Source organism: Argopecten irradians, chromosome 15, assembly GCF_041381155.1.
Source record: "Argopecten irradians isolate NY chromosome 15, Ai_NY, whole genome shotgun sequence".
Classification (NCBI taxonomy): Eukaryota; Metazoa; Mollusca; class Bivalvia; order Pectinida; family Pectinidae; genus Argopecten; species Argopecten irradians.
In genome coordinates, this window is record NC_091148.1 from 18424250 (window position 1) to 18436816 (window position 12567).

Sequence of the window (12567 nt, forward strand, 5' to 3'; positions counted from 1 at the left end):
TGGAAAATCCTGACTGCTGATCAGGTGATGATTTCTTAAGCATAGAGGAGTGCTCCCCCTTGGACTTTTTTATAAAATTAAAATAATTTTCAAGTATGCAAGAGTGCTTTCCCTTTACTATTTTTCCACAAAGTACCCATACTCCATGTTTATTTTCTGGTAAAAGTGAACTCAACCATTCATTGTAAAATTTTCTTATTTGTTTTAATGCTACATTCACTGAAACAAATTCTGAGACACTCTAGCTGTTGATGTTCAATGTCTCATGATTGCTGTCGATCAAGATTTACCATTTCCAAAGATGCAGTTGCGGATCCTAAGAACTAGCTTAACAAGGTAGGGGGTGGTCACAATCACTAGGGGCTTGATTTCCCATGAGTGTATAATTGAGAAAAATCTGGTGAAAATACATGATTTTTAAAGAACCTACTCAAGAATGGGTCAGATTCCTGAAGCCTCGAAACCCTCTAGATCCACCACTCTTAAGCATGTGAATGATAAGCCTGGGTCAGACAAAGATAAAATGGTGACATCTAGGTATTGTTAGTTCAACATTCAGGTGATTACAATGGGTTTTTTTATAGCCAGGTGCTTGTTACATATGTATATATAGGTCAATTTGTGTTACATGTAAATAAAGTGGTCAATTGAAGCTATGAAAACCATGGTTGACCATGGTTAAACCATGGTTAACCATTGCCCAGGAACCATGGTTATCCATGGTTAACCATGGTTTTGACTTCTACGTTAAATGGCCAACCATGGTCAAGCATGGTTAAGCATGGTTGATGTTGGAACCATGGTTATATGTAAACCATGGTCAAACCATGGTTAAACCATGGTTTATAAACCATGGTCAAAACACATGGTTTACCATGGTTGAACCATGGTTGACCATGGTTAAACCATGGTTAACCATGGTCAATTCATTGGTCAAACCATGGTCAAGTCATTGTCAAAACAGGGTCTCATTGTTGTCAAAACATGTTCAGGCCATGGTTACCCTACAAAAAACTTCATTGGATTTACGTGGAATTTCCTTGGAATTTCAGAGGTATATCCAGTGGAACAGAGGTAAAATTTGCCAGAATTTTCACTGGTTAAGTGATATTTCCAATAGAATTCAAGTGGTAAATATATATCGAATTTTGTATCAATCCAATAGAAATTCCATTGGAATCTTGATATTATTACTCAATTCAATATTTGCTGAAACAAATTGTGATGGCAATAGGTATAATCCATGTGTTCATGTATAACAACAGAAGAGTTTAACTTGGAATCACCACCAGTTTACTATGTTCATCATATTTTCATACTACCACAGATAAGTGCTAAGAAAATCTGTTATCAGGGATATGCAGCAATTGATTTCATTATACATTCCAAGTAAATTAGTATTTGTCTGAAATAAACCTATAGTTACAAAACATGATAGTTTATATGGACAATATAACTCAATAACAATTGACAAATACATAAACCTATAAAAAAAATTGTATATGCATAGGAACACAATATCAGTGTGCAACGATTTCATGTTGATAAAGAATTGCAGACAAATCAAAACTTACTAAAAGTGTTCATCTGTACTTACAGACATTCAGGAATAAGATAATCCATTCACTAATTGGCCAAAACTTCCATTTTAAGAAGAGAGATGTTTCCCCTTCCACACTCCAACAGACACAGCAGCCATTTTGGATGGTGACTGTTTTGGCGGGAAACATATAGAAGTCATGTGACTCATGTTGTCGGGAAGTGAAACCATGGTCAGCCATGGTTAACCATGGTCAAACATGGTTGAAGAATATCAACATCATCTCAACCACGGATGACCATGGTCATAATTTTAACCATGGTTAAAATATGAAGTGAAACCATGGTCAACCATTGTTAACCATGGTCAAACATGGTTGAAGGATATCAACATTAGCTCAACCATGGTTGACCATGGTCATAAATTTAACCATGGTTAACCATGGTTACTACCATAGTTAAAATATGCCGAAACCATGTCTAACCATGGTAAAACCATGGTTAAATATGGTTAACCTTACTGACCATGGTTAACCATGGTCACCAATTGACAGGGGTAAAGTGGTCTTCTTAAGCAGGTAGTCTTAAGCAGTGCTCTCCCTTAAGGATATTTTCCAGCTGGTCTTAAGGACCGACTGAAACTAAAAGTTACTGGCCCCGATTTCTCGAAACAAAATTGCAGACTTAAGTCAAAACTTAAGTTTTTCTCCTTATGTAACTTGTATTGCAATTTATGACTAAAGTCAGTTTTTGACTTAAGTTTGTTTCGAGAAAGTTACTGGTCCTTACAAAGTTATGATTCATCCTTGTAGTTTATATACTTACAAATTATAGTTCTACTAATAAAAATATCCACGTATCTGTTTTAGTATCGTGCACTCTCAACAAAATTGACTGAAAACAAAAATATTGCGAAAAATTGTTTTGTACAGTTTGATCTTCACCCTTTCTACAATGCTATTGCTATTTGTGTTTTGTATATCTTGAGTACTCTATCAGAACTGGACTAAAAAATTGCCGGTCAAAGGACCAGTTGCATTGCAAAAATTGTTTGCCATACTACAAATTAAAGTTGCCAGTCACGGGCAGATGGACAGGCGTTAATTTCGAACGCTGGTCTTAAGTTAGATGCGGTAAGTATAAGGCACCACCACACTATTAACAGTACTGCAATGTTTTAAATATTTGCAAAGTTCTTTATTTCCATAGTATCTGTGCATCCTAGACTTCAGCAGGAATCATTGACTTTAGGACTGTTGGTTCTTCCTTCAATTCCATCTTTTCATAAAACAGAGTTATCCTCTCTTGTGGGTAGGTTATCAATTGTGATGTCATCAATTTGAATGTAAAAAATAACGTCATTTTCTGCCAATAATATGCCAGACCTTACTCCCTCAAACAAATGATGTAACAATCAATACCTACCTGAAAGGGCAGATAACTCTGTAATATGCATATATATAAAGATTTTTTTTGTTATTTTTTTTAAATTCTTTTTCCAAGTTGTGTACCACATTTGACAGGACAAACAAAGACATTTTAATTCTACACATACACACAGCTTATACTATCATACATCCACAGAGAGAGACAAAAACAGAAAAATAATCGTGTAAAAAAAGGATGGAGAGAGAGAATAAGAAAGATGAAGGAGAGGGTTATAAACAGAGAGGTTGCATATAACAAATTCTCAAGAGTGCTATGACTGACAGCAATGTGGTTAGTTACCTGCCAAATCTAGACTGAACACATCCATTTGTAACCTCTATTTGTTTTGGAAAATAAGATCCTGATTTTGTAGATTCGAAAGACATGGCATCGAGATAAGAAGTTGTCACGGAGTCTGTCATTTCATTTTTCCCTAAAATAAAGTAAACATATAAGTATACTTTAAAACATGAACTATTCTCAAGATATGAAAAAAATATTTTCACGTAAGAAAAGTAATTCTTAATGCAACATACTTGATCAATAAAAACAATTATTGTCCTAAACAGTACATGTATACACCTACTTTGGAAATAATTACATTTATCTATTTCAGTTTCAATACAGGTCAGTTTTAATATGAAAAATTGAAAAAAATATGATTGAATAAAAAAAAAAAAATTTCAAACCACTAGTGAAAATTCTGAACTTTTTTTGAAAGATTGTCTGCAATAAAACTCTTTTTGGACTCTAAGCAGGAATATGTCAATTTCAAGGGTAAAAGAATATTGAATAAGTTAATTTTAAAAGTCAACAAATTAAAGGGAAGTAACTTTGTAATACTTAATGCATATAATAGCAATAGTACAGTTTAGTACAGGGAATTTTCGAGATCCATGGAAACAGGTTTATCCATGTGGGTAAAGTACAATTTTTGTGACATGATAATCACCAGAATGTGGGACTAATTGACGGTAAATCTTTTTTTTTTACATGTTATTTACATGCATTAATTATTGAATAAAAATTTTAAAAAAACTTACTTTATAAATTACCCACATGGTTTTGGGATCTCAAAACTCTCATACGGACCTGTATATGTTTAGATACCTTATAGCTTGCATAATTCCAAGTATTTATTTAGCATTCAGACTATTTGATATAGTTGTCTGATATGTAATTCTTTAGTTATTGATAGTCTTAACAAGATTTAATCAAATAAAATATATTACTATTTACTTTAAAGGTAAAAGAAAAAGATAAAATAGTTTCTTTTTGTTAACTAAAATATCTTGATTCATGCATACCATCAGCTTATATATAAAGCTAATACTTTCTTGAAAAAACAATTCTAAAAATACACTGTTAAGAATAATCACTGTTTTTTGTCTAATTTCTGTTGCTTGTTTATATAATTACCATTTTCTGAAATATTATCATCATCACAGTCATAAAATTCATCATCGTCCGTGTCATAGTATCGAGCCGGAGATTTCCGCCCGGTAAACGTCAGCGTCTGCTCCAGGTCATGATGTTCTGTGGCTAAGGCATGCAGCGCCTCCTGGAGAACTCGCGACTTCTCCATCTCCTCCTTTAACTGAAGGTTACGCACCTGGGGAAAACAAAAGGTTTCAACAAACTTATTTAATGTTGTCTTCGTATTTCATAAGGCCAAATATAAACTTCATTCATTGAACATGGATTTTAAAACAAGTTTACACATTATGCATGTATATACATTTGGTTTGATTATATTCTTATTTTATAAACATCCTATTAACTGCCAGAGTTGTTTTTATAAGGAAGTGCCAGGTTTATTGGTGGAGGAAAGCCAGAGACCAGCAGTCAGTACCTGGCTACTGCCCCACATGGAATTTGAACTTGTGACCAAGACGAGGAAGGCTTGTGGTAATATGTCAGGACTTAACTATTTTGTCACTGTGGCCACGAAAATAAGTCAGATTGGCTGGAATTACTTAAAAAATATACCACTGGCTGGAGCTATATAATATCTGGCTGTTTGTTAAGTCTACAGGTGGTCTTCTGCAGCTTTCAGAAGCATAAACAACATATGCCACATGTGTACAGTTGTCCCCCTTTGTAACCACTCGTCCTCTCCTTAAATGAATGTATTTTATTGCTCAGTTAGGTAGATTGATTAGTTTTATGGAGGAGTAATTGTCAATACAATCATCCTGTTCACTGTCCCTATTTATAGATTTTTCTCTGTTTTCCTGACTTACAGAAAGGACAGATTGATTTTCTCTGATCGATATATGGGATTATATTACAAACATTGTTGAGAGATATTGTTCACTGCAAAATACTTTTCAAATAAATCAACTCGCAGTAAAAGTGGTGCAGTTAGTAATCATCATACACATTATATAGCCAAGGACAGTAAGATATATAGACTTAGCAACCACCTCTGTAAAGAGACCATCCACTTAATAAGCTAGCAACCACCTCTGTATAGAGACCACCTACATAACATGAATACAACTAGCAACCACCTCTGTATAAAGACCACCTGCTTAATACAGCTAGAAACCACCTCTGTATTAAGACCACCTACTTAATACAGCTAACAACCACCTCTGTATTAAGACCACCTGCTTAATAGAACTAGCAACCACCTCTGTATAAAGACCACCTGCTTAATACAGCTAGCAACCACCTCTGTATAAAGACCACCTGCTTAATACAGCTAGCAACCACCTCTGTATAAAGATCACCTACTTAATACAACTAGCAACCAACTCTGTATAAAGACCACCTGCTTAATACAGCTAGCAACCAACTCTGTATAAAGACCACCTAGACTAACAGTTGCTTAATGGAAAACAAATTACAGAATGTATTTTATAAAATACCAAATTGAAACTTAAGTCAGCATCATAAACTGTCTCAAATTTAGGTACCTTTAATAGAACTAGCACCAACATTCACGTTGTTAGTGTACAGCTGAACCTAATTAATTGTATAAATATCCAACAATATTACTTAATCCAATTCACCTATATTCAAAAGTCAATCAACTTTGATTTACCAAGTTTATTATATAGTTTAGACTTTTGATAAAGCCATTTTTTGATTGTTCTTCAAATCCAAATCCAGCTGAACATCCACCTTGACATGCTTTATATACACAATGCTTGCTAAGACAACTTATTCAATACCTTGATCCATAGATATATTTAGTCTTAACCTCTGTAAATGTGGTACATCACCATTGTTAAGATGCATTAATTTTGACTCATGAAATTAAACATGTTTAGAACCACTGATTTTCTACATGGACAAAGACTATTGAGATCTTCACAATCTAACTGCTAATTTTTTTAACATAAAGCACAAATAAATAATATCAAGAAAAAGGAACTGAAATGTTATAGCTATGAGCATCTTGTTGTATCATGACCTGAGTTTATACAGAAAGGTGTTTATGAAACTGTAATACAAAATTGATGAATCATTTTCTACTGTCGTAATAGAAAATGTTTCCGAGCTTTACTACTTGCCATTTTATTATTAGCAGATTATCTACAGAAATTTAACAAGCTACTGTGCCGTAAATGGGATACCTGACTTCAATTCATAGGCAGATATCTGTTCATGGAATAATGGGATCAAAAATTACCCCTAGATAAAGGTATGTTACCTAATGTAAAAATGTACAATATTAACTGCCTTCATTGGGATATTGTTTTCTTATCATTATTATGAATGTGGGCTTGTGGGGGAATTCTCCATGTATGTAATACCATCTAATAAATATGCCAGAACATTAAATTTAAATATTTAACCATCAAGAGCATGATCAAATCAATGAAATTTCAAGACTTGAGAAATCTTAGGGCATCTAGAGATTATGTCAAGAATTTCATTATCAGTGATTACTTAGAATAGCATTACAGATACTGGGTCTAATTGATCCAATTTTGATGTAACATGAATTAACAATATTTGCATTTTATTGAACATTTAGAATGATACCATAGCTAATCTTAACTTTTAATCATTTCCAATTTAGCACAATAGGGTTTTTTTATTATAGATAAAAGAAAAATCTATTGTAGTCATTTAATCTGTTAAAAGGGTATCTTTGTGCCTACTCCAATTATTTGTGAAATTCATTTATAGGCATGAAACTTTACACGAATATAAAATACTTATGGATAAACACAACATCATTGTATAAATTAGCCCCACCATATTCAGAGCCCCACTGAGATCATTTTATGCCTTTGTAACATTTAAAATAGTTAAGATTTTCAACACTTATCAAATAATTAACCGTTACATGTAATCATCTAATTTGTAATTGTCATTTAATTAAGTTACTTCAGAGTAATTACTTTCATAGCAATTACATGAAGTCCAAAAGAGACCTTTACAGTCAAACCTATGAAGTGAATCCTTACCATCATAGCCTTATAAGACATGAATTTAAATGTATACATGTTGCTGCACAAAGAAAAAATGAGTGACACTAAGTGACAGTAAGGACTCAGTAAATTTCCTTTGGAATGCTTTTAATAAGAATCATTGTGATTCTTAGATCCAACTTTTATATTGATTTAAAATTATTTACATACTTTCAACATATAAAGTGTTAAAATTATATTTTTGAAGACACGGTCAATTTTATCTTATTTTAGGATCCAGTCCTACGAAACATAACTGTGAACTTTTCAATGAATTACAGAATCCAGTGAAAGACTTTAAATATCAACAATTTCATTTCAGTAATACGTTACCATAACTTTAGTATGCAAATACGCTACCTACACCCATCTTTGTAGCCCCAACAAACATAAGATTTGAGAATCCCGTCTCCCTACCGTACCTCATCTCGTACTCGACGAGAGTAACATAGAGTGGTCTCCCTTCCTCTTTCCTTTATGGCGCTACACAGCTCGGACGGCAATTGCATTGTGTCTATTTCGTTTCGCTGTTAGGTCCATTTATTTGACGTTTTAGTCAAATTTTTTCACACATTCAGTTGTGTGTTTACCCATCTGCCCTGTGTTGTTTTCTTTTTGTACTGTCATTCGTTTTTTGTGCCTTTTTCGGCCGTTTTTTGACTGTTCCACGTGCTTGCCGGTGTTCCGTGCGATCCGTCATTACTGGTGACGTCTCGCTGTTTCCGGTTTGTTTACGTTTGTTTTTTTGTTCGGTTTTTCGTCGCTGAGGCTTCGTTGCCGTTGTTATTAGGTAAGATTTGTGTCACCTAACACTGTTTTTTTACGTGTTTAGGGTGTGTTGCTTATATTTTACGTTTTTGACGTAATTTTCTTACCTTGTTTACGTAATTGTCGTTGTAATGCCTGGTATGTCCCGCTCGGGTCAGCGTCAGGGGTCTGCTCATGGGTGTTCCCATTTCTATGAGGAACGGGACCCACATGATGCATGTCCCCTATGTCGCCCTTGTCATGAGTCCTCTCCTTGTGAACTTTGAGTCCAGTTGGAGAGGCTCTTGGCCAGGCCGGCATTACACCAAGGCCTACTACATTAACAAAACTTAACTTTTTCACTGTGGTCCTATGTAAATATTATTAAAGTTTGGTTGTTACATTTATATCATATTTAGGTTTGAGAGACGTTGTTTACTTAGGTAAAGCTGTCAAATTGGACCACATTGGCCAACGCCCATCAAAAAGGCCCACGATGCCGGCGAGTACCCAAAAACTTTACAAATTGTGATTCCCCATCAAATAACGGATGCTTCTAATGCCAATTTGTGTGTTTATCGCAAACAAAGCTTAGTTTTCAGACACAGAATGTCGTGTTTATGAATATAGCAATTTGAGCGTTATTTGACACCGCCACTTAGAACCCGGGCGTCCAGCCCATCCATTTTGTAACAATTTTCAAACCAACAACATCATAGAGTTGCTAAACCAATCGCAATGAGATGTTTATCTAGTGCTTCATTTCACATAATATGTCTCACAGAATTGTTCTCGTGTTTGGAGATAGTTGCCTCGATTCGTTTAGCTGGTGCACCATTCCGATCCCGCGATAATACTCATGTGATATTAATGCCCTCTTAACCAGCGCCATTATAATTAGATTATTAAGGTAGTTTTACCTTGGACGTTTTTGAATGAACTCTTATTAAAACAGGTAAAATTCCGAGACAGTATCTCAATGAATATCAGGGTGGCCAACTTAGAATCTTTCCCTAAATTAGCAGTCCATTTCTGTAATATTAATGGCAAAATGCGTATCTAGTTATCAATAGAACCAAAATTTATATATTTTAAACAATATTAAACCCAATCAAAATATCATCAAATTGTTTGAAGAATATATTCGAATGTAATTGAATATCATTCTAGCTTTATTTTCCAAGGAAAGTACTACTACTAGTTTCTTTGCATACTTATCGCATTTCGGGAAACGAGTGTACGAGAACCAAGTTGCAAACCGTTTCTTTATACTTTAATTGGATGCTGGCGGTTTTGAACATGTTAAACAAAATCAGATATACATTTTTTACAACATGAATTTGCTGATTGATAAAAGATAATAATACATACCCCATACTCAATATGACGTAGGTATGAAATGTAAGAAAAAAATGTTATTTTAAAGTGATACAAATCATCTTTAAGAATTGTTACTAAAAGGCTATTATATTACAATTATTAATGGTATGTATCAAGTCATATTGGTTAATACTAGTTTTCATCTTTTTCTATTAAAATCATTTACAGGACATTAAAGCTGCAAATACGACCAAAAATGCGTCGCTTCCCGGGGGAGAAAAAAAAACAATCTTCAGAAAACCTTGACCAAAACAATGAAGCTTTTTTTAGCGTTTTGTAAGAAAGTACTGAAATCTAGGGGTACGTGTGTTAACATTTATAGCGAAATACGGTACAAATCATTGGACCTTCAGGGCTGCTTCCGATATGCAGAAAATGTATTGCGGTAAACGAAGCAGAGGCTGCTTCTACGCTAAATTGTTCCCCTATTCTAGAATGACCAGATATACACACGTTAATAAATTTACGGTGGTGGACTAACTTAAGAATATCTCGTGAAACTTAAATTACAAACATGTAATCACACTAACCCCATGTATAAGTGATAGAAAAGGAGTAGATAAGTAATGGGAGCAGATGGGAGTATAACAATAAGAAATCACACTCAAATTATTAGCCTGCAGTGGACTCAGTAAAAGCATAATCAAAAACGAATTCATTTTCAAAAATGTTTTATAAATCTTTAACATACATTTTTACTAGATGAAGTGGTGTGGCAATACCCCCAGATAACTCTTACATGAATGTTGCTAATTTGTGGAAACGTCAGAAAGTCAAAGAACTATATTTTTTTGTTGGTGCTTATACTTTGACTGTCCACTTTGTATCTACATTGCATTTGTTGTTTTTTTGTTTTTTCACTCATTTATTTTAAAGCAATTTTGTTCATCACTCACATCACATACAATTACTTTCTCTTACTATATATTTAAACCATGAGGTTAATAGATTAAAATCAAAACCAGTACTACTATATTTGAAGTATAATTTGTTTTGAAAGAACGGAGGGTGTTGAAAATATACATCATATATATCATCTTTATAGCTTGTATAACAACCAGGGGATACAAGGATCTTCATCACAAATATGATATTAGAAATATTATTATTATCAAAATTAAACTGTATTATTATTGATTATAAGTATACTAGGGAATATGTTTTTTATCAGTGTTTGTCGATCTTTTGTATATATATGTGTATATTTTGATGGACCTTAATTATTTATTAGATAACGTTAATGTTTCATCTACATCAATTATTTCAATTTACTTATTTTCATTCTTTTTAGATAGTCGTATATTGTAATGCAATAAGAGCATTACACGAAGACACAGGAATATTTATCTTCATATTACGTCAGAAATATATTTTTATCTAACAATGTTATTTGGATCTTATTCACTAATGTTTATCGTAAAAATAAATAACATTTGGAAAACAGTATGTATATCAAAGCTTACAAAATAATTTCTTTACCCCCTTTTTCATATTCTTTTCTTATTTTCAAATATGTTTCATGTAAATAAGAACAAAAGCCGCAATTTGAATTTTAAGACATATTTGGAAACATAATTGTAAAAGATCTGCGGAATCATTATACAAGGTCTATATTTCAATGCTTGATAAAAAATCCAAAGACAAAAAGGTCCCGATATCAATATTGTTGACAATTTAAACATGGACATTAATGCAATTTTAATTGGTGTGAAGGTATAGATGCAGTTCAGGGGTAATTATGCCATATTTTTTTTATTTGGACATTATTCAATAAATTAATTTGCCGGAATACCTTCAAACTGAAATATTGATATAAGAAAAACAATTTCTTGCTTCTGTGTAAATAATTTTAGGTACTAAAACTGGTTCAAGGCCAGCTCAAAATCATCCTTTTCATGATATTTTTCATTATTGAAAAATAATTATTATTTACCCACCATAATGTAAATTTTTGTTATCGAATGTACTTTGGCAAAAAATAGTATATTATTTTAGTCGTGTCGTTAATGGCGTCTAAAAAAATTTTCATATGTATAACCCTAGCTGTAAATTATTCAACAAATGGGATGGTTTCGCATTGTTTTACCACAATGTTTTCATTCCTGCACTTTATGATGTTTCATGACGAAGTTGTAACATTAATTCGGGTCATGTTTTTCTGAAACATCCCTGGCCTGGATATATTGGATATTTATAGAATTCAATAAAACAAATACGTAATTTCTGTTTTCACAAAATTCACGATTAAGGCAGTAGTTCCCATGATGGAAAATAAGAATGACCCAATGAATCGAAAAAAATTGAGATTTTTAATTTTATTTTTTCATTAAATTTTATTGCAACATACTCCATTAAGATAAGTGTTTACATTGTGTTATTCAAGATATTGTCAAATAATATAATTATTATGGAAGTCCTTCTTTCTGTATTTTTAACAATTGCTCGATCGAGATTTGTTGACTGAGTACGATATATATTTGAATCAGCAAAATTGACCCCTTTTTGGGCTTTTCGACCCCTTTGTTCTATTGGTTTGTATACTTTACCTCACCCCTCCCCCTCCTCTCTCTCTCTCTCGGCTCTCGCTCGGCGCGCGCTCCGCTCGGTCAGGCGCGAGCGCTGTCTCCAAATCATCTCCATTAAAGTGACCTGGAGTTAACTAGCTTCATAAAGGCGAAATGATATAAAATTGTAATAAATGCGATATGAGTGTTATTCCTCAACTCCATTAAAAGTGAGTTTTTACAAGCTTCATTGAGGCGAGAGTGAAATAATTTTATTACAAGATTGTCCGTTTTTTCCGCCCCTAGTTCCTTCACACCACTATACTTCGGAAGTTAGCCTGGGGACAAGACTTTTGTAGACCCCTTACAATTTTGTATCTAACCATCCCTAAGCCAATGCAATATGATTTGCTACCCAATTGTTTAAGTTTCAGAAATCGTTTACAATTGTATATGGGTAAATATGATTTAGCTCACCTGAGTCCGGAAGGGACCAAAGGTGAGCTTATGCGATACCGTGACGTTTTCATCGTCCGGCGTCC

The 12567-nt window shown here is 33.5% G+C and overlaps 1 protein-coding gene across 1 annotated transcript in view; it reads right to left on the minus strand.

Moving 5' to 3' along the window:
- The window catches only part of LOC138308650 (oxysterol-binding protein-related protein 2-like), a 69419-nt gene extending 60957 nt beyond the window's left edge, over window positions 1-8462 (minus strand). The window contains 4 exon segments of the mRNA XM_069249689.1: window positions 3268-3400; window positions 4387-4579; window positions 4820-4869; window positions 8270-8462. Coding sequence (XP_069105790.1) covers window positions 3268-3400; window positions 4387-4579; window positions 4820-4869; window positions 8270-8462 — 569 coding nt within the window.
- Window positions 8463-12567: the final 4105 nt, after the last annotated feature.